The sequence below is a fragment of the Pagrus major genome, chromosome 11 (assembly GCF_040436345.1).
Source record: "Pagrus major chromosome 11, Pma_NU_1.0".
In the NCBI taxonomy this organism is placed as follows: domain Eukaryota; kingdom Metazoa; phylum Chordata; class Actinopteri; order Spariformes; family Sparidae; genus Pagrus; species Pagrus major.
In genome coordinates this window covers 15,664,174-15,682,326 of record NC_133225.1, presented here as the reverse complement: position 1 = coordinate 15,682,326, position 18,153 = coordinate 15,664,174, and the positions used below count along the sequence as shown (strand labels likewise).

Here is an 18,153-nt window from a genome sequence, read left to right as displayed (position 1 = left end):
GGCCTCAGAGGAAGGTTTTTTTTTTAATTATATGAGATACTGTAACGGGTAACAAAATCCTATTTTTTTTTTTTACTTTTAATTTTGACTGTGTAAGATATGAGTTACTGATGTTAACAATGTTGGCTTGTCCTTTAGAACTGATGTCATTTCTGATTGGTGTAGTCCAGCCGCTGCTCTTTTTTAAAGAGCAGCTAACCCTTTAAAACAACACAGAGGAGGAACACAGACTGAGCAGGATTCATTTTTTATCTGTCAAGGGAGATACTGTGTTTCTCATATCTTCTCCTGCATTCCTGAGCTGGTGGGAATTTAAGACACAATGGTCAGTATTATAATCAGTTTATGCCTTATGCCTCTACTCTTTTTAGCGGCCGCAATTAATAGTAGAATGGATGAGGACCTGTGCGACAGAGTTCATCATGTAACAGTAGTTAGGGATTTTGGTTATCAGTACTCACTAGTCAGTCTGTATGATTCGCTCCCACTATAGAAGGTGAGACCACATTTCTGCTGAGATTTTCCAGGTTAAACTTTGCCTCCAAACATCCCTTTTATTTATTCATTCATTTATTTATTTATTTATTTTAGCTGGAAGCCATTGGCACCCCTGCTGTCCCACAAGATGCTGCTAGAAGCCGTCGTTAGGGCGACACTGATGATGGCTTCTGTCTGAAGTGCGTTTGTTTTTTTAAATGAATAAGAAGACTAGTTATCTGTGAGAGCCGATATATTGTTCAAGTTTTGGAGCATTACGTGCTGTTATTTTTCACTGCGTTTTTTTTGACACAGAGCTTTGGTTGGTCTGAACTCAGTCTTATGTCGCAAAGCCAGAGATGCATGAACATTGAGTGTTAACAACTCTGAAGAAACTTCATAATAATTATAAACACTACCTAAAATGCAGGACATATTAGCATATTAGCAGTATTTATAACCACTGAAAGGAAAACTCTGAAAATTCATAACAACACACACTGAACTGACAAAGAGTAACAAATTAATTTAGATAATAGTCAAAGTTGATGTCCTTGTTCATACAATATTCACTGTCTTTTGTCTGCTCCCTGTGTCATTCTTTGTGGAGAAGGCTTTATAGCCACATTGATATCATTTCATCAAAACCCTCATCAAATTTTCACCCTGACAGCTGAAGCTTTATTTTTAGCTGTCCACTTTCCCCCCTTGTTTTCTGGCTTTTGTCCTTTTAAGGATGCTTGTATCAACTGACAGCTTGTGTGGATTACAGCCTTATTAGACTGTGAGGACACAGCAAGATGTTAGGGGGGTTCAGATCACCAGGCACGGAAAGGGAGGGAGGGTGGAATAGATGATGGTAGGGGCACAAAATGGAGAATGCGGTCTGAAAGGAGAGAAGGGTGCAAAAAGTGAAAGTCAGAAGAAGAGACCGAGATAGAGGAAAGAAAGGAATAAAAGCACAAGAGGTTGCAGGGTAAGTTTAAGGGATGGAAAGAGTGTGAAATAAACAGAGATGGAAAAAACCTAAAGAGAAGCTTGGCGACTTGCCTGCTTCCCAGCTGATCTCCTCTCCTAAGCCAGCACAATATGGCCGATGTCTCCCTGGTGTTCACACGCTCCGTGCTGTACCACTGTGCTCTACACAGCGCAGGGGCGAAATAGTATTCATTTTCACTGTATTATGTTTTATTCTGGGTGAGCTTGATTTAGTCTGCCAACTGTGCCGTGGTTAGAATGGCTTTAAGGGAAGCTGGGTGTGTGTGAAGAATTCTGCATGAAAACAGAAGCTATTTGATCTGTTGCGTGTTTGTCCTGTTTTGTCACAAGCGTCCTAGACGACAGGCCAAAACATGCTGCTTTTGACGGTTTCATTACACAGTAGCATATGTGCAAGATTACACCGTCCCTTCTCCCATCCATCCAGCCATCCTTTGCTCTTTGCTTCCATTCGCAAAGGAATCTAGTTTTTGTGTCTTCAGTGTAGAAAAAGCCTACTTCATTAAGGGGATATTGGAAAAGGGCAGATTTGACTGAAGGGGGACTACTCAGTGGGTTTATAAACAGAGGAATCAGTCTCACTCTCTGAAAGCCTGGGAGAGGCTAATCACTAAGCAAAACACTACATTTGATGAAGTGTTTCTGAAGGTGTGTGTTGGGGGAGTGTTGAGATAGACTCAATCCATCCTTAATGAAAATGCTTTGGGCTGCAGAGCTGAGCTGAGCTGAGCTGAACCCTCTTGGGGATCAGTGGTTAGTCAGAGCGTACAGAGAGATAGGCCACCCATCACTAGCCACGATCCTCGCTAAATCCCCATCAACGCAGTGGTTAATCACTCTAACCCCGCTCTCCGCTCCTCTCTCCTGTCCGCCACACACAAAGACACATCAAAATTCATAGCCTCGCTGGAGAGGAGAGTTCAGGGATTTATCACTGCCAAGTATCTGCTTTAAAGCCCGGCAATAGCCCCGCCGAGTCAAGAGGAAAGAGCAGTGCTGAAGCAGAATGGCATATGGCATATAGATGTATGTATATCTGTCAGATCTACAGCTGGAAATCCGAGGCGACACTCAGTCATGGCTTATTGACTACACCTGAAACTCTCATGCATAAATACATGGATTAAGAGTTAAATCAATGTAGAGTGCGAGTGAAAATGCAGGGAACTAAGCTATGAATATACCCATATGCGAATATATATTTAATCTACCAGGGCTCTACACTAACTTTTCAAAGTAGATGCCAGGCTGGCAACCAGGCAGCTTTTCGTCGCCAAAACACTTTCTTGTATTTTGAGTAAATAAGATACTATGCAGTTTCACTTTGCTAAATTCAAGAAATGTTACATTAAAGAGTATTTAAAAGCTTTATTACAGTAGCTAACATATTTCTTTGTACATTGTTTAGCCCTATGGCCCTGTAGGATGTGTGCTACCTTGAACTAGTGGACCTGAGGTGTATGTTGGCTTTGTACATACTTTGCAGTATAATTTTCTGTCCAGATGCCGGGATGCTAAGCCTGCCAAGACTTTGTTTTTGTTCAGGTTCTTCTGGATCTTAGGTAGTTAGTTAGTTAGTTTAAATTGCTAATTTGTTTCTGATGTTGACAAATTTGTCAAACTTTTAACACCACAGTCAAACAACTTAATTTGCTTTGCCTTTGTCTCTGCCTGTAAATAAAGGCAGCATTGTGATATGCAGTGTTGTCTGGCTCCGGTTCGGACTGTGACGGCAATATATAAAAATTGCTAATGCAACAAATATTAGAAAAGTATTTATTTTGGAGTGCACATCTTGATGTTGGCTGCCTTTATTTTTATAGATATTAAAGTGGTTACCATTGATCACAACCAAAGGTCAAGAATTGTTTGCCAATTTCTCAGAATGGTTGCCAAAGGCAATCCTGCAACCTTTGCTATTGAGCCCTGTCTATATTTTATCCACCTAACCACAAGTAAATGATCAGGGGCTTGCATAGCATAAAATCTGCTTAGCTTTAAGCTTTAAATTCAAATCTGGCAATTAATTTGATTAGTTCAGTCACACTTAGGAAAGAGTGTAAAATGTAGTGCTGTTTCTGTTATAAAGAGTTATTTCAGCAGAGTGTGGAGAGCTTTCTGTGTGGTTGGTCATCGATCTGAGTGTGTTTTCCCACTGTGTGTTCATGGTCATTAGATCAGTCATTTGAGCTCTTCATTTTGAAGTGTTTGCTTTTCCAGACTGAGCCTGCCATCTGTACAGCAATCACTATCTGCACTTCTCTGTCCTTCTTTCCGCTGTAGCTTTCTGTGCAGGGCTGTATCTCATTCACTGGCCAGGTTAAACATATCGTATCTGTGATTAAAAGCCTCTTCTCAATGTGATACAAATATCATTCAGAGAGAAAACTGGCACCGTTGAAAGTGTAGCCTCTCTGTCCTGCTGTGTCTTTCAGGCTCGTTATGGATTATCCTTTGAAATAAATCTCGTATTGTAACATTGTGTGTGTTTTATCTGTTAATGTTAATGTTTCAATTCATACTTGAACTGTTCTGAACTGTTCTAGCAGGAAACTCTACCATGGTAATTTGAGAAAATGCAACATGATCCTCTGGATAAGAGAAATTGAAATGAAATTGTTATGAAAATAACTGTTGTTATTAATGTTTTGTTTAATTCAAATAATGCATGCCGTGCCATTGCTATTGATTATTAAGTAACAATCACAATTTTACATTTGATCAATACTCCCAGTACAATACTCCCTCAACTAAGACATTGAAGTGCTGTGATGCCTAAAGAATAGGAATACACACACACACACACACACACACACAGAGAGAGAGCAAGCTTGGATTTAGGTGAACAGGTGTGTAGAGGGGACTATGGGGTCACTATCTAGCTCAGGTTGGACCTAGTAATTTAGCTGAACTGAGGGATTTGCTCCTCCCTGCTAAGACAGGCAATACAAAAGATCTGACTTGAAAGCAGAGAGGGAACAGAGGGGTACGGACAGTTTAACTGAGATGAAGGAGTTCAGTGTGCCAAAATGCCCACTTTGATTAGTCTTTACACTTGCTCTAATTGAGCGTGCATGTGTGTGAGTCCTTCACTAGCGAGGTACCACACAGTTAAGTTTGTGCGTCTGCGCATGTGTGTCGGGACGTCAGCATTTGAGCGTGTATCAGGTTGTTTTTTCTTTTTTTTCCACGTTGTAAAACTCTCCCTCCCCTCACACTCATTCCTCTCTCAAGACTGAATTTGCTTGTCTTCTCAGCATGAGTGTTTAATCTTTTCAGGCCGTTGAATCGGCCCAATGAATGAGTCCCCAGCTCCATCTCTCTAGGAGCCCTGGAGATTATTCTAAAGCACTAATCGTTGAGCAAACACAGCAGTGCTCTCCCATTCCCATTCTACACAGGCCACAGTATAGCACAACTTCTTCTTTCACTTCCCCTCACGTTTTACGCCCTGTGTAGATTTTTTGCTTTCTGGCGTGCGTAGCCTAGATTACTGCTCCTGAGAAACAGACCTCTTAACTCCCCCCTCACAGCCATGGTTAAAAATGCACTAAGCGGAGGCCGAGAGAGTTTTTCTTATTTGTTCTTTTATAGCAAGAGAAGTGACATGTAATTTAGAGAGCATTATTTCCAACATTGTCCCCTGGAACCTTTTATGTTTGTGGGTGTGTTTGTTTTTTAATTAGATTGTCAGTAGGGAGAATCTGCCGGGCTTATATGATGGTGTCAATATCCTTGGATTTGGAGCTTCGTCAATATTGTCTGGCCCTGCCGCTACTAACCTGAACAGGCTGCTGGCATTTGGTGTAAAATAAATAGAGTGATTTGTCTGTTTTGTTTTCTCCATATCTGCGTCGCCTCCAAGAGAAGTTTTATTTACACCGCTCTCCATTTTATTCTGTGTGGTATTTGCTTTTTTGCCAGTTGTGCCTCGCTGTGGTCTGCAGAAGTCATGCTGGCTCTGCACCCAGTGGTCTCTTATGTCATTTTATAGTCGTGTAATGTGGAAATGTCTCTCCAGTGATGAGACACCCACATGATTAGATTTCATTTTTTATCATTTGAAGGACTTCTCGGTTCATTCTTTTCTGAGGTGTTTGTGTTCTAGTTAGTCATCAAACTTGTAATCTGTTATGTCCCTTTTCCACAAACGTACGAAAAGCTGTCCATCCACCTATTAACAGCCAACTAAACTCTTTTTTTTCTTTTCTGCTCCTCTCCACAGAGAAAGCTGCTGGCCATCTACCTCCACAACGATGACAGTGTCCTCAGCAACGTCTTCTGCTCCCAAATGATGTGTGCTGACTCCATTGTCTCCTACCTGAGCCAGAACTTCATTACATGGGCCTGGGATGTCACTAAAGAAGCTAACAAAGCCAGGTACCAGAGTTTGATTATTTTCAGGTGACTCGCTGGTCCGTAAAGCTGCTGCTGGGTTTATCAGTTATATCGTGTATTTTGTTCCCTGATCTCTGTACGTCGTGCTGCCTTTTATTGCAGTTGTGGTATGATTAAAGATTTAGTTCAATGCGTCCTTATGTTTACCCACTGTATGGTATGACTCTTGAAAATTCACAATTGTGAAGCATCATTTCCAAAATGAGAAAAACACAAAATCTGGTGGAGCTGTACTTCAAAACAATAATGAATTAATAATTAAGAAAGGAAACCAATAATAATAATAACAATAATAATAATGATAATAATAATAATAATAATACTCACGTCGAATCAGGTCATCTACACATAAAATTAAAGGTTACACAGTCATCCCATAATTAATCATTTTCGGCCTAAACATGTAGGACTGATACAATAGTCATAATGCATGGAATATACATTTTATTTTGTGCATCTGTATTGGTGGATACAATAAAAGAATCATCTATATAAAATATAGCATTTCCAAGTGAGTTTATTCAATCATTTAGTCTTCAATTGAAATGGATCGCCAGCTAACCTCCTTTTTCACGGTTGACCAGGTGCCCAGCAGCAGACAAAATTGTCTCATGATAGTGAGGTTTATAGGGAACCAGTGTAAATGCAGATGGTTTCATCGTTCTATATCCATTACATTGTGCAATCAACATTTACCTCATAATGATACGTTGGAGCAGAAAACTTCTATTTCTAGTTTAAGTAAGACTAATAGTTCTGCCTTAAAATACTGCTTTTGTGACACTTCTAAGGTTGAATTTTTGTTTAGACTGTGTCAGACAGGTATGGATTTAACTTAAGTCATATTTTACAGTTGTAATCTGTGCTGCTGTAGTATTAGATCGTTCTATCAAGTTTTTTATTGTGTTAGAAATGTTATCCATAAAACACTGCTGCAGAGATCAGTACAGTATTAATGTTAAAGCAAAGGTGAATATTTAAATGACCACACATATCTTAAATCACAATAACACGTGGATTTTTTGTAAAGTTAAGTCTCGTGGTATTTCAAGGGCTCATAATGAAGCTGAAACAGTTTTGATAATTAATCAGAATGAGGCCCAAAACTAGGTTGTTTAAAAGATTAAATTGCCCTTTAAATACTCAATGAATTCCCTGGCATATTTCACAATCGCACTATGTTTATTTATTGCATTTTGCCAACTGTAAAGTTAAGCAGAGCAATAACTGAACCTCTAAGCCCTGACTGCATGCTTAATCCTTATGTTTTATTTATATGTGACTTACTGTCTGGAGGAGTGGACTGTTTGCATAGTGAGTTGTATCTAATAAAGAGCATATTGAATGTATTTCAGTAGGCGAGCAGCTTGATTGTGTGCAGAGGGCTCTGCAAACTGCCAGAATACCCTGTTAGGAAGCTGTTACTATACTGTTCTCCTATCATTGTTTTTTGATGGAGGTTAATGTAGTTTTAATTGGTGATCTGCTCCATCAGGTTGCTTGAATTTGAAGCCTGCGACAGCTGAAGATAAGATCTTTTTTGTCATTTCTGCGCAGACAGAGTGCTTTGAGAAAATGATCTAAAATGTAAGTGTGGACGGAAGCTCATTTGACACAAACAGCGTTTTCAAATCTATTCGTGTTAGTGTGGACAGGTCCTTAATTGCTGGCATTCAACTCTCGCTCCATTGCTCACACCCTGTATCTCTGTCCTCTCATTCTCTCTTCTACTTCATTCTCTTTTTGAAGCTTGGAGGTTGCATGCTTACAAAAGGCGTTGTGTTTGCATGGTGAGGCCCCTGATTGGGCAATCTTGACTAAGCTGTCTGAATGGAGGGTCAGTGGGAGACGAGGACTCCCTTGGAGTCCAAACATCTCTATCTCCCCATTTACGCTCAAAGTGCTGGTGCAGCTCCAGCAGTCTGTTTTGGTAACTGGCAGGTCTGTGCGACTCCTGTTTATTACAAAGCTCCTGCTACGAGGATGGATATTTATATCTGAGAGCACATTTTGTAGGAAAATATTGGAAAAAAATGTAAAATTAAATCAGGTCTGCAATGTGAGATAGTTGATCAGATCCCCTTTAGTTTTGAGTGTGAGCTGTGGAGGTGGAGATGAACCTGCTGAGGGTTTGATTGGGTTTTCTCATTACCATTGTGCCCAGGGCAAGCCTCATTTCCCTCCTACTTCCCCTCATCTTTCTGTTACATCTTTTCCTTCTCCTCTCGTCTCCTTCCTGATCCTTCCATCTTTCTTTATTTCCCTTCTCTTTATCCCACTACCTCGACTCTCTCCCTCTCCCTCCAGAGTTAAGCCTGCCCTCTGGTAGCAGCCATTTAAGAAAGACTCGCACCCTGACCTCACCCCTCCATTATTTCTTTTAAGGAAATTCCCTCCTTCCTTCATTCCACTCGCCTTTCTCTCCCATTGGCCTCCTTTGCTTTTTGCCCCAGCTGAGCCTTTTTATTGCACATTAAAAGGCAGGCAACATCTGGAGCTTTTCATCACACACAGCTAGTCACAGCTTTGGCGCTAACGCATGCATGCACATGTGCACACTCGCTCGCTCACACATAGGCAGCTTCTCTGAATTCTCACGCTCTCTGGTTGATCCAAAGTGACTGGTGATTGGCACCAATCATACAGGCTGTTAGAAAGGTATCCTTGTGGGTGTGTGTGTACGTGTGTGTGTTTGTGTGTGTGTGACGAACCTGCTGATATTGGAATGTGCCTGTTGCTTTGCTCTGTATTCTCACAGGCCTACCAGTTAAATGATTAATTATGTATAAATGCAGTTCTGATTGGACGCCAGTGTAATTGTCACCCATGGGAAATGAATCTGATATATATCGTACAGATGCTCTACTGTCATTGCACATGACAAATATTGAATCTATCAGTAGATAAACACACTGAGAATAGATCGTTTTATGTGTGAGTCGCTCTTCCTTAAATCTATTTTACATTTTATTCCATGCTAACCTATCTGTACAAGCACTTAAACTAAAGTGACTTTCTTGCAAATTCTTGTAGAGAGATTTGGACCTTCAACTATGTACAAGGGCCTGACACAATAATATGAACACCTCCCCAATGAAATGCAATCGGTAGAGCTGAAATGATTAGTTGAGTTTTAGATTATTTGATCAAAAGTAAATTAGTTGCCAACTATTTTTGATGAATATAAATTTGTTCAGTCATTTTTCAAGCAGAAATGTCAAACATTTGTTGATTCTAGCTTCTTAAATATTGAGATATGCTGCTTTTTTGTCATTTTTTTTGTACAGAATGAATGATTAATCGTGAAAATAATCATCAGATTGAAGGAACAGTTCACGCAAAAAAGTAATTATCTACTCACCCCCACGCAGATGGAAAGCCATTTAATGTTTTTTGGGGAGTTTTTTTTAAAGTCCCTATCTACTTTGTTTGTTAAGGAGAATGCTGCAACGCTGTTTTGCTATGAAGCTCCAGAAATATTTTGTGGACTACGAAACTTCATCAGACTTTCCATCGGCATGGGGGTGACTAGATGATGAATTTAAATTATTGGGTGAACTGTTCCTTTAATCCGTAATTTAAAAAAAATTATTTAAAAACTAGTTGCAGTCCCGTACAAGGCCCCACCACTACAGGTGTTCATATTATTGTTAATGACCTTTGAGTGGAAGTTGGTATCTTTACACTTAGAGCAGAAACAAACCAACATGCAAACCTGTTCAGCACACTTGACTTCTCCTCTTGACATCCTCCTGTGTGAAAACATAACTGCTTGAGAGGGAGAACAAAATGTCATTTTCGAATCAAAACATGTCCATGTTTGCTCTGAAACAAAGTGTGTATGACACAGTGAGCTATCAGAGCATCCGGTTCCCAGACATACTCCTGTACAGGTGGCTGACAAAAACATTCCCTGCAGTGCTACTGTACTGATCTGACTCATCAGCTGCTCGCTGAAGCAAATGTCAGGTCTAACCAGTCACCTTGCATCTTCACGCAACACTTTGATGTGAAGAAATGCGATGCGACAGACCGGGGAAACATTAACTTTTTTCAGCCGTCTGGATGTGCAGTGAGAGATGGAGATGGGATGGGTGACAAATTAGAAGCTATCAGTCACATTAACCATTGGAGCAGACGCTCAAACTCAAGTATGCAGGTGTTTCCTCTACATTTAGTTACCCCTGAAGGATTTTAAAGGTACGGATTGAGCTACATTCTTTACCATGTTATGTTATGGGTGGATGAGACTATGCTGAACTGTTCACCTCAGTCCCTGCAGTCGCTTGACTTCCTCCTGCCCTCTGTGTTGTGTCCATACTTGTTCTATCGGTGCATTCATAAGTCTTTCATGTCCTGGTTACAGAATTTCTGTCATTGTTAGATACAGTGATACATGATTGTAGGTGCAGGCAATTTGATGATTTTAGATCACAGTGATGTAATGTAACCAAGTAAATGTAGAACTGTTTTTAAGTACATGAGGCCTTTGTACTGGAGTATTTCTTTTTTCTGCTACTTTAACTCCACTATATGTATTTGAAATTCAGAAAAATCGGCTGGGCCAATAATCAGTCGACCCATAGTGTACAGTACATATATATATGTACATGTAAATATGTATAATTTGCTTGTCCTCTACTAGTACTATTGATACTTAAAGCTGCTCTAAGCGTTGTCGTCGTTTTAACTTCCTGTCCATGTTGCAGTTAGGAATCCCCCTCCCTTACTTCACATGGCTCTTCCTAGGGTGACGATTTGTAAACAATTTAATGTCATAGCTTGCAACATTGTGGATGAGGAGCTTGTGCCAAAAAAGAATGATCTTTGATGTAATATCGTGTTTTAATGATGCAAATGGAGAAATTTAAAGGCTTTTTGAAATCTAGCTATAATCTACAGGGCATGTAGATCGTGATTGTGATTAAATAGATTGTGATTTTTTATTTATTTATTTTTTCCATGTAACTGTCCAGATCAACTGCCCCTACATGTAGGTTTAGGTTGTGTTTATGTACAGATTTTATGCTGTGATGATGATTTTTACCGTGGTGGCCTGACTTCCTTAGTTTTGAGATAGAAACCAAAGCAGGTTGGCTTGTGTTTGATGGGAGATTTAAGATTGGGTTACCCTTCAAGTTAGTGTCCATTGTTCCCTGGCCTTTCATTACAGGTTAGAGTTTCCCTGTGGGCTATTGTCATGGTCTGCCTTGGTCGAGGTCTGAACGGGGACAAATGTCAGGGACAAAATGATCAGTAGGATTTAGGGTACCCAACTTCTTCACTGCAAGACATGGGTCACTCAAAGTTCAACATTTTTGAAAAGTTTAGTTTGAGTCATAGTCCTAAAATCTGAAGTTCATTTCTGCTTTGAGCTCAGGGGCTGTAGTTTTCCCATTTTTCACTGATCTTACATCCATATTTTCAGCATGTACTTCTCTGATAATTACTTTAAAAAGTACCACAATGAGCTCAAGTACTCAATTTCACAGTTTGAGAAGTCTGCAAGTAGCTCCCTCAGCTTTGGCTTCATGTTTTAATGAGTTACACCCCCTCTCAGGCAGCATACCTTCCACCTATCTTCTTCCCCTGACCCGCTGTCCCTCCATCCATTCCATTACTTCTCTATTTTACCAGCCAGTTATTAAAGTAGATCTTATTAAAAGGCGGGAGAAAAAGCTAATCTATATTTGCATTCAGTCTATAGCAATTCATTAATATTATGACATTTACAGGGAGTTTGGTGGGGCCCTGGCTGCCTGCTACCCTTTTCCGTCTCTGAAATGTTAATTTAAAAAGTTCTGTCTTTGTAATGGAATAAGAAATCCTCTCTTGCCCTATCAATTCTGGGTGTCTGGTGAGGAATACTAATTCATCTACGGCTCCAATTGAGATAGCATGTCACTCTGATGGAATAAGAAAATGCAGAATTGGTTTTAAAGTCCTTAATGCCATGAGTTGTGTGTATTTCTCTTTTCTGCTGCAGTTCGAAAAGCTGTAGTGAATGACCCCTTTTCCTTATCTTGTAAAAATGTTTGTGCTTGTATACATGCATTGTCTGTATGTGCTGCTGTGTGGTCTATGTATTTTTTTTTTTATTACCAGCTCTGAAGTTTTCAGAAAAAAAATATCAAGTGAATTAAATAGAATAAAAAAATAAATTAGGATTGGATTATTTCTTTGTCTTGCAGACTACTCACCATGTGTACGAGGCACTTTGGCAGCGTGGTGACACAGACTATACGGACATACAAGACAGACCAGTTCCCCCTGCTTCTTATAGTCATGGGCAAACGCACATCCAACGAAGTTCTAAATGTTATTCAAGGTAAGTGTGACTTTATTAGTAGTATATTTGTCTGTAATTAATGTAAAAACACAAAGATGTATTATACATTGTAGATTGTGATTTGTTTTGGATTTCTTTAATTTTCAGGCAATACGACAGTGGACGAGCTGATGATGAGGTTAATGGGAGCAATGGAGATCTTCACAGCACAACAACAAGAGGACATCAAAGATGAGGTAAGGTTTGCAAATGTCAAACTCTGATTCTTAAACATGTACAAATGCTTTGGACTATTTTGAAAAGAAGCTACTGATGAGTACTTCAAGAACCAGAGGCAATCCAGGCACTCTAAACAAGAAGAAGTATCAAAACAAGGAAGGAAATATTAAAAAACCTTTATTAGGTGGCTTAATCATTTTAAGGCCAGTCATGAAAGAAGCCAACATGTTTTGACCATTAGGTCATCAAGGCTCCAAACAAACTATGTGGCCCCACCTATATTATAGACACAGCCAAAAGGAGGCCCAGATAGTGACATACCAGGTGAGACAAACACAAAATAATGAAACAATGAAATAAGCTTGACTTGACTAACTGTGACTTGTTCATGCATGATGGAACTTCTTTCTGCCAACGCCTCTCCAGTTAGTTAGAACTGAAGAAGCCTCTTGGATGAGAGGTGAAACGTCTTCACGAAACAGAAACAAGTCCGGTTACCTACGATACAGCACCTAGATTTACCATGACCTGGATGACTGAGAACCTTCATCAACATTCTTTCCTTTTGTGAATTAAGAATCTGCTTATCTTCATACTGGTGTCTTCAGTGGCAGGGAGAGGTTACATTGGCATGTTCCAATGTAATACAGTAAACTGTGCACAGCCAGCTGCTGTTTACTTAACTTTTGAATTAGTTTTTTTGTAGCGTGGACATAAATGAACTCTTTACTAAAATTCTATTTTCATTCTATCATCATTGTCATTATGCTTTTAAAATGGTTACAGTTGCAAATATCATACAGATATTATTAGAGGTATACTATTCAGGATTTTCCTAAAAGACAGTGTGCCGACTCATACAAAAATAATCCCTCTCAATCATCACTTATTATGACCCACTCGAAGTGTGTGGCTGTGTCTTCATCTGAAGAAACTCTGCTCGTCTCTAAGTGTCAGTGATTCTGGTCATTAATTGCACTGACACCATGCTGCTGTCAGTGTGGGTATCTTCTCTGTATTTGGGTTGGGTCTATCAACACTTAAAATCAGGTCTATTCATCCCGGGTCTTTTTCAGAGCAGGTCCAACTGTCCTCAGGTTGGAATAGGTTTTGTTTTGGGCCTCTGAAGACCACTAATAACAATCCAAACTGTCTTTACCTTACTTTCCTTGATTTAGTCTGTGACTATAGCCACATTCAATGGCTGAATGGGGACAGAAGAGCCTTTTAGAGAGATAAATGGCAACATGCTGGGACAGATCAGACACCATTGTTATACAGCGGCATACATGTAATGACAAGCAGAGAATATTTAACCATCTCACTTCATTCCCCTTTAGTTCAAGTTTAATGTGCCCACTACAGGTTTAGGTAGGTACAGGGCTCAGACCTGTCTCCCATTCACTGCAGTGTGTGGATACCACTGTGTCTGTAGACTCCCTCTTTTACTCCAGTAGAAAGTGGACAAACACCTTTGAGGGATGCTCACCATACGAGAAAGTGAGTCTTTCATGTCACAGACAGGAATCTGAGACAGTATGACAGGGAGGTCCTCTCCCTGTCAAAGAGTTTCACCTGACCCTCTTAACCACTCAGTGATATGTTTACTCAGTGACATCAAACAAGAGAATGAGCGACGGACACACTGGGTTTTTGTACCAGACAGGCTTTCAGACAGGGAGTAATCCTCCCAAGCTTTCTTCTTTTTCATGGTAATAACTTACTGTCAGAGATTTAGGAATTAGCAACAGTATGGACTGAGAGTTTGTTTTAAATTATTTTTTATTGAAAAACTGTTAAGATAAGATAGGATTCCTGTAGAATAAGAATAAGATCCTGTTCATCCTAAATAACACACAAACGTTTTGGTTTGTGTGTCAGCTGTGAAATCCTGTCACAGTCTCTGTTATTCCCACACTTTTCTCTTTAACATTGTCGTGCGTCTTTTTGACTACTGTATCTATAAATGACAGATGTCACACCATATTAGAAGTCAGTCAGCCAAACAATCTCTCTAACAATGCTAATGTGACTAGTCACGACACATCCAGTTGTGGGAACCGTGGTTAAGGAATGAATCTTGTCACACATACACCCTGAGGGTTAGACTTCCTCAGGTGAGTCACTGAGTTTTGACTGACAGTTGTTCCCTTTGTGTTGTTTTTATTGCTACAATGCTCTGGCTTCATTTTGGATTTGTCACTCTTGTCACGCATCAAATAATCATTAATGACAAGAAGTGACAAGAGATATGTACATGTGCTGGATCAGGCTGTGAGTCGTCAAGTGTATTGTAGGTTCACACTTAGGGCTGCATATCATTTGAAATCTTTCAGTATTAGTGACAATCAAAAGGATACTTTTCTCAATGGTCCATATAGTCTCAATCTCTTTGATAAATGTAAGCATGTTTTTCTACAAAACCATTCAAAAATTAACTCGCCTCTGTCCTGAGTCCTGGTTGAAGGTGCTGCAAATCACCTGAGTGCTGTATTTCCTGTTGTCAAATATAGCCTCCACTGGCCTCAGGGGCTGTGTGCAGTCCTGGTCAGGCGGTGTTCATGGATAGACTATTGGTTCTGTTGCCCACTTACCCGGCACCAGTCCTGGTGCCCATTCCAGCGCTGCACCCTGCCAGCATTCCCCATTGGGCCCCCTTGCCCCCTTTCTGAAAACTTCCTCCTACTAGTGGTTCAAAGCTCCTGTGCTCGTGGTGGAAACACCAACTTTCGTCTGGTGCTCCAGGCTTGCAGTATAGAATTGCCAGCTGCATGGCTAACTGAGCTAACTAGCTAGCATCAGTTGGAGTAATCAGCATTTAGCGCTTATTCTGGTGATAAGCTGCCCCCTATTTGTTTGAAGTATGAATTCGACAGGTGGTCTAATATTTACCATATTAATGAGGTAATAATACAAACTCAGAAATATTTATTTTTTCCATAACTGAATGGAGGACAACAAACAGGAAATTTTCTCAAGAGCAAATCCTGAGGGGGACACCAAAGCTGCCATCAAAAGTACTATTTAACATGAAAAGTGCAACAAACTGGTAATATTCTTTTGTATGTCAGAAGTAAATAAAAATGCCAGCCCTGATCTTTGAAAACTTTTTAAAATTGTTTTGTGTCTATAATTTATAAAATTTATAATTTGCGTGTCAACAGATATTGGCTTAAAATTATATGTTTTCTTTCTTTCTTTTTAAAGCTATCCTAGCTATAATTGTATTTACTGCGTTATTATAACTGCTTTTAAATCATTGCAACAGCGGGCTTGAGATCTGTCAGAGAAATAAGAAATCAGATTTTTATCATAAGAGTGCAGTAAAGCTGCTCTGAAATGATATTAAAGTGTGATAATTACCCAGGCGTGGCCTGCCAGGAGGAAATGGCTTGTGAAAATGTCACAAGAAGACAGCGTAGAGAGTATAAGTGATGTTGAAAGCATAATGTTCCAGTGTGATTAATCATGATCAGTACCAATAACCACAGGGTTTTAGTATATCCTGTATCTGACAGCACCTATCCCATCTCTAAGGTGCAGTCAACCTTGACACTGGACTAATTCCATTTTCACTGTTGCAGTGCTCAGGCGTTGGTGAATTTGCCTTTCTCCCTAGCTCCCTTCCCTCTTTCTTCTTTCCATCTTTTTCCTTTTTTCCGCCTCACCTTTCTAAAGACAAACTCAGACACGAGCACAGACACCCACCCAAACCAGACATTCCTCCTTGACAGTGACTTTTGTGTCTGTCTGGAAATGGAGCAGCTGGACAGCCACAATGTGCCTTTAACCAACCTTACTGACTCGCCAGTCATTCCTATGGTTGTCTGTGTTTTAGCTTAGTAGTTAGTAACTGACTGATAATTCGCTGCAGGTTTTTTGTGGTCTGCATCGTGGGCAATTTTTAGATCGGGTCATTTAACATGCATTTCACGTGTAGAGCAGCCAAAACTAACTAATGTTGAGTTCTCAATCTTTCGGTATTAGAGGAAACATAACCCGACATCAGAGACGCATGCGATATTTAATTCTTGACCTTCTTGCTGTGAATTATGAAGTTAGCCACAGAGACACAGTGCTGCCCAAAAAACAAATAGAGCCAACTTAATAAGTAGCGATGATATAGGTGTTGAAAATCTGTTCCTTTTTTCTCTAAAGATAAGGTCTTTAAACTCACATTGTGTTTGAGCAGCTACATGGCACATTCAAAGCAGCTGATGCATTTCAAAACGTATTACAACGGTATAAAATGTAGATAAAACACAAGATACTGCGCAACTTGTTTGCGTGACTCAGGGCTAATCTATTGAAGGTAGCCACTTTTGATGTTTTTGTCCCTCTCTGCCATTCTTCTACAGTTTCCTTTCAATGTTCATCTATTATGTGGGCCAAAAGCACAAATGTATCCTTTGCATTTTCTGATTGAATACAACAATGCACACTGTGCTGCACAGTAGCCCTCTGATCATCACAATAAGCTTACTTTGCCATATCCGGGCTGGCACACAGCGTGGGCCTTCAGAAAATAGAAAACTAATGGCTCTGCACTGTTAACACAATGGACACTCGTATGTAGTCCCAGTCTTTATAAAACACTTTGTAGCCACAGCAGGTATAAAGAGAAGGGCCGCCTGTCCCCTTCCCTCTGTACAAACAGGAAGAGAGAGGCAGAGTGAATGAAAGAGAAAGGGACGGTGAAACTGAGATGAGGAAACATAAAAGAGGCTCAGGGTCTGGTAAATGACAGCCCTGTCACAATGAATTCCCCTCTGGTGCTACTCTTTCATACCTGGTGTTTGTACGTAACCACACATGACATTCTGCGATTTCTTTTGCTTGGCTCTTTCTGGCTCCCACAACCGGCACCTCAGCTTAGATGTTTTGTCCTTGTGTGTCTTTTATTATGTTGTTAGTTAATGGGCCCCACTTTCTTTCTCCCTCTCTCTACCCAGGACGAACGTGAGGCGAGAGAGACAGTGAAGAGAGAACAGGACGAGGCCTACCGCCTGTCTTTAGAGGCTGACCGTAAAAAGGTATTTTTTTTAAATAAAACACATTTTCGACTTGGATCCGTGCCCTCTGAGTTTGTTGTGGTATACTAGACAGTACCTCTATACATGATGTTATTTTTGGGTTTGACCCATAAAGAATAAATACAACTTCTATGATTTTATGTTCCTTCCAGTTTCTTTTTGCATAATTTTAACTAAATTGTGTTGCCAATAAAGAAGATATTTACACTTTGCTTCTGTTGTTTTCAGGATTTAATGCTATTGAGCACAAAAAACATTTACTTAAGCACAATGACCCTATGGCCAAAACAATAACTTCTGGAAATTAATTAGTTTAGTCAATTGACAGAAAATTATTCAGCTACATATGTACGCATGTATGATTATTCAATGATGTCCTATATCGAGTAAAAAAATAACTTGTTCCTGCTTTTCAAATGTGGAGATTTGCTATTTTTCATTCTCGTTTCTATTAAACACTTGACACTTGAGTATCAAAGTTATTGGGACCTCTTGTTAAATATCAGTAAAAATGCTCAACAAAGTTTCTGCAGGTCCTTAAATGGGAATTCCAGTATTTATTTTAGTAACTTGGGTCCTATAATTTTGGTTTGTAAATGATTAATACTAACCAAATTTTTGGAATCGGTCCAGTAGATTGCCCTAGCTGGCAGTGCGACATGGTTGCATCACGATCCTGTTGGGCAACTCTGACAGTCAAATCCATTAAAAATTACCGGCTGAGGTTGTTATTCTTAG

General features: G+C 39.9%; 1 protein-coding gene across 1 annotated transcript in view; it reads left to right on the top strand.

Moving 5' to 3' along the window:
* faf1 (Fas (TNFRSF6) associated factor 1) overlaps positions 1–18,153 on the top strand; it is a 72,161-nt gene that overhangs the window by 39,052 nt on the left and 14,956 nt on the right. Inside the window, exons 13-16 of the mRNA XM_073476912.1 lie at positions 5,702–5,856; positions 12,066–12,202; positions 12,311–12,399; positions 17,335–17,415. Coding sequence (XP_073333013.1) covers positions 5,702–5,856; positions 12,066–12,202; positions 12,311–12,399; positions 17,335–17,415 — 462 coding nt within the window. The remainder of the gene's footprint in view (positions 1–5,701; positions 5,857–12,065; positions 12,203–12,310; positions 12,400–17,334; positions 17,416–18,153) is intronic.